This window comes from Cystoisospora suis (genome assembly GCF_002600585.1).
Source record: "Cystoisospora suis strain Wien I chromosome Unknown contig_2275, whole genome shotgun sequence".
NCBI classification, from domain to species: domain Eukaryota; phylum Apicomplexa; class Conoidasida; order Eucoccidiorida; family Sarcocystidae; genus Cystoisospora; species Cystoisospora suis.
Window position 1 is genome coordinate 1 of NW_027155074.1, and position 4,241 is coordinate 4,241.

The following is a 4,241-nucleotide window of genomic DNA, read 5'->3' on the forward strand; positions in this document are numbered from 1 at the left end:
TTCCGCTGTTCGTGTATTTGTTCAGACGATGGAATGTTGCGATGGGGATGAGGCTTGTCTATAGGCCTCAGCTCTTATCTCTTCCTTGTAGTGTCTCCTCTCAAGGGGTATACCCTGGTATGATGTATATACACCCCATGCTCTTGCCTTTTCATCTTTAGTTTTTGCTGCTTCGTTCTATAAAACACACTACATTTCTTCTTCCTGTTTCGTTTGTGCCTATGTGTGGTGTATGAATAGAGAAAGATGCTTCTTTCTGTTCTTTCTTCTCTCAAGACAAAGAAAACCTGAAGGAAAAGAAACCCGATACAGGGACTTGTGCTGTGCTGATCTCCCTCACATGGCGAACTCGGGTGTATGTACACCTGAGAACGGGAATGATGTGTGAGTCGTGTGTGTGTGAGATGTACACGTGAAGTGGAGGAACGCCATCCTTTCAAGCGAGCGATTAAACGAATGAAGAAGAAGAAAAAAGAACAAAGGAGAGATGTGGATGTTGTTATCATTCAAAAGTAGTGTGGAGAGTGTAAGCCAAGAGGGAGTCCTCTGTCCTAGGTGGAAGCTCTTCTTCTCAAGATAGATTACAGATAGAAGAGTTTTTTTCTTATCTCCCTTAGCTACATATTGATTGATAGGTATACAGTAGAAATCCCCAAGAAGCTATCTCAAACGTTTTCCTCGCATGTAGGGACATGTGGAGATATCTCTTTCCCAGACAAAAGAACTTAGTTCTCCTTAGTTTCTCTCGACAGATCTACCTGCACTGTCACAAGAAGGTGCTTCTTCTTCTTCAACATACATACATCTCCCAGGTATAAAGAGCCCTACATATATCAACGCGGGGTTGTACATATGTACACATATACATGTATTACGTGTACGGCGTCACAGATCACTTCTGTATAGACGTGTCGGTAATCGGCTCATGGAATAGACTGAAACGAATGGGCCTAAGGTTTTATAGTTCAGACTGAAAGAAGAGAAAGAGACCCTCTCACTTCTTCGATGGAGAGCTGAAGACTTGAGATATCCCCTGTTTGAGAACAGACAAGTCGTTTCATATCCTTACATCTCCCTTCATCTCATTCCCCCTCTTCTATCTATGTCAATATCTCTACATCTCTCCCTCTCTCTGTATTTGTATGCATACATTTGTCTGATGAGAGAGAGATGGAGCGATACATAAGGCTATTTTATCGCTGTGCCTGGCAGGTGTCCGCGCTTTCTCAGCTAGCTGAACAGGGAGGACTGAAGAATCGATTTCTTCTCGTGATCGATTACATCGATTTATCTACGTCTATATCAGTGAATTACTCTCTCTGAATCTATCTACATCTGTATATATCCCTCTAAATCTGTCTCTCTGTATCTATATCTTCACCTACGATGAGAGGCTCTTTTCTCTTCTTTCATCTAGCCACCTTCGCATGTTTTTTTCCTCGAGGTAATCTTCGCGCCATTGAAGGAAAGCTCTTGCTAAGGGGCCGGTATACTCTATCATTTGAAGAGGTCGATACATCCAGCCTAGTCTCTTTCTTCTTCTCCATTCGGATCTCCAGGTGTTTTTCTTCTCTTGCCGTTCTTTTTCGTGAACTTGATGAGAAGACAATCGTTCACAGGAGGTCGTCTTTCCTCTATCTCCCTCAGCCAAGAGATTTCTCATGCGCCTATGCTCTCTCTCTTGCATCTTTTGAGGTACCCGTGGATCTCGTGGTAACTCCTGGATCTTATCTCCTCTCTTTTCTTCTTCTTTTCTTCTCTTGTCTTCATCATCGTCTTCCTTCTTTTTCTTCTTCTCCTTCGCTACATCTCCATCCTTCTTTCCTTCTTCTTTTTCTTCTCCCTCTTCTTTCGCACCCCTCATACGTCTTCTCTCTTCTTCTTGTACATCATTCCTCATGTCTCCTTCTCTTTTGCTGCTGTGTACATACACCTCAATCTCTTCTTCCTTCTCTGTCTTCACCTCCTTCTCACTCTCGTCATCTGTGTTGAGGCCGAGACCATGAAGAAACCTCCAGGCTTGATCTCTCTCCATTTCTTCTTTTAATCTCTTAAATCTTTCGAAAGACACGCCGCATGCGACTCTTCTCCATCCATCTAAACTGATCAGATTTCTTGTACAAGTGCTCAAATAGACGACACGTAAGAGACGTTCACAGTCTTTCGAAAAGGCAGAAGAAGAAGAAGAGCACGTCTTCTGATCAAAAGAATATCTTCCTCTTGTCTCGATCATTCCTGCGGGTCTAGAGACGACAGGCCACATCCCACCCTCTCTTCTTTCACAGCTGTCGTCTATAACGGAGAAAGAACCTTGTTCACTCTCGGAGGATAAGGGCGATTTGAGAAGCAAAGGAACGTCGTTACGAGATAATGCTGAAGAAGAGGATAGAGTAGAAGACGTAGAAGACAGAGTTCTACTGGCTTCGCTTGCAGAGGACGAATGAACATGAGAAGAAGATAGAAGAGCCCCCGAAAGGAGAGGTGAAGGGAGAGGCTGAGGTGTCTTCTGTGAAGGAGGGGGATTTGCTGAGAGACTGAGAGAGCTAATCTCGAGGAGATTTGACGTGATGAAGAGAGGCTGAAAAACAAAGATAGAGAAAGATACAGACATTAAATGGATCAAGTCAACCAGGGACGGCAATTTGAAAAAGATAGAAAGAATATGTGACGAAACAGAAGCCCACTCGAATAGACAAACATAGGAGAAATTGAAAACCACAAAGAAGTTCTCCTATGGATTCCCCTTTCTTTCTTTCTTTCTCACTCGTTCTTTCTTTCTTTCTTTCTTCCGTCTGTCTATGGATTCATCTTTCCTTCCTTTGTCTTCGTTGTGTATCTGCGTGTGTGTCCTTCTGACTAGTGACGTAGTTTTTCTTCGCTTTCTTTTTGATTGAAAGTTAGATAGCTAGTCAAATAGATAGACAGGTGGACAGATAGACAGAAAGACGGACAGATACATAGATATACAGTTAGGTGGACACGTGCACAGATAGAAAGATAGTCTTTCTTCTTGTGCACCCGCTGTATGCTCACTCAGTTTCTTGATCTTCATCCTCTTTTCTTCTTCTCTTTCTTTATCTTGTTTACTTTACTTCAAAAGCGTTAACAACACAGCCTCTCTATCCTTCTTCAAGAGATTCATTCCACTCTCCCTCCTTCGCTATGCTGTATGTGGTAGCATAGCTAGCGTCTTCCTCTCACTGTATGGGTGTATGCCCAAGTCATCAAGACAGTAATAAGACACACACAAAGTTATGCATGCATGCATGCACCTGGTATACGAAACATATCTTGGGCACCGAAAATGGCAACTCAAGTCTTCCCTCAGCTCTGGGAATCCTCTCTCCTAGTGACGTACGGAATGAAGCTCCCGCAGAAGAAGCACTTACACACGTTGTTCGTCTTTCCCTATGTACTGTTACGTACATGTACATATATAGACACATATACATGTATATGTACATACATATGTTTTCATAGGGAGAGAGAGTCCGAGAGAGAGAATGTTGTGAACGGGCCATAAGTATAGCTGTATATATACGTATGTATATATCTATAGCTATATCTCTCTCTCTATAGCTAGGTAGATACGCATGCATGCATGCATGAATATACCGTGTATGCAGATGTGTACGTATCTTACCACATGAGGGTCGATACAGTTGAGTCTTCCGAGGAGAATAGTTGCTCTTTCGACAAGAATCGGAGCGGCGTCTTTATGAAGCCAGAAGCATGCACAGAAGGTTAACTCTCCTATCAGTGGTAGAAGAAAAGTAGATGAAAAGGATGGAGTAGGAACAGACAAAACCAAAAGTACAGATAAGCAGGCATATTCAAATCTGAAATACACAAAGCACATACACAAACCAAAGAAAGAAAGAAAGAAGAGGGGCCTCATGAATGAAAGAATGAGAAGCTTTCATAGCCAGATAAAGAAGCGAAAGAAAGAAGAGCAGAGAGAAAGCGAAAAGAGAGAAAGAGAGAGAAAGAAAGGAGTCAGTAGAGTATGTGGTCTTTCTTGTTCCTGTAGTCGATTTGAGTATTATGATAAGATCAATTCAGGGTTCTTCTTGGTAAACTGCGCGGCAATGACAAGAAGAAGAAGAATGAAGAGACGGGGAAGAAGAAGGAAAAGAATGAAATCTTTCGCTTCTCTCAGTCTAGAGGTCCCCGCTGCTGCGTAGCGGGCATGAGATAAGCAAAACGAAGAAAACAAGGCTCTACTATCTATCTTTAATCTA

General features: G+C 42.5%; 2 protein-coding genes across 2 annotated transcripts in view; one reads left to right on the forward strand and one right to left on the reverse strand.

The window, feature by feature from the left end:
• Positions 1-7: 7 nt before the first annotated feature.
• CSUI_004791 (uncharacterized protein) lies at positions 8-1,703 on the forward strand. Its single transcript, XM_068064975.1, has 2 exons — positions 8-526; positions 1,466-1,703. Exon 1 carries the CDS (start codon positions 233-235, stop codon positions 386-388), a length of 156 nt encoding a protein of 51 aa, XP_067923043.1. The 5' UTR covers positions 8-232; the 3' UTR covers positions 389-526; positions 1,466-1,703.
• Positions 611-4,241, reverse strand: part of CSUI_004792 (uncharacterized protein) — a 16,934-nt gene continuing 13,303 nt past the window's right edge. The window contains exons 6-7 of the mRNA XM_068064976.1: positions 3,644-3,839; positions 611-2,578 (exon numbers count right to left, since the gene is read on the reverse strand). Coding sequence (XP_067923044.1) covers positions 1,382-2,578; positions 3,644-3,839 — 1,393 coding nt within the window. The 3' untranslated portion in view covers positions 611-1,381. The remainder of the gene's footprint in view (positions 2,579-3,643; positions 3,840-4,241) is intronic.

Excerpts from the sequence above, each read along its gene's own strand:
- CSUI_004791 (XM_068064975.1), top strand. The coding sequence starts at position 233 with ATGAATAGAGAAAGATGCTTCTTTCTGTTCTTTCTTCTCTCAAGACAA.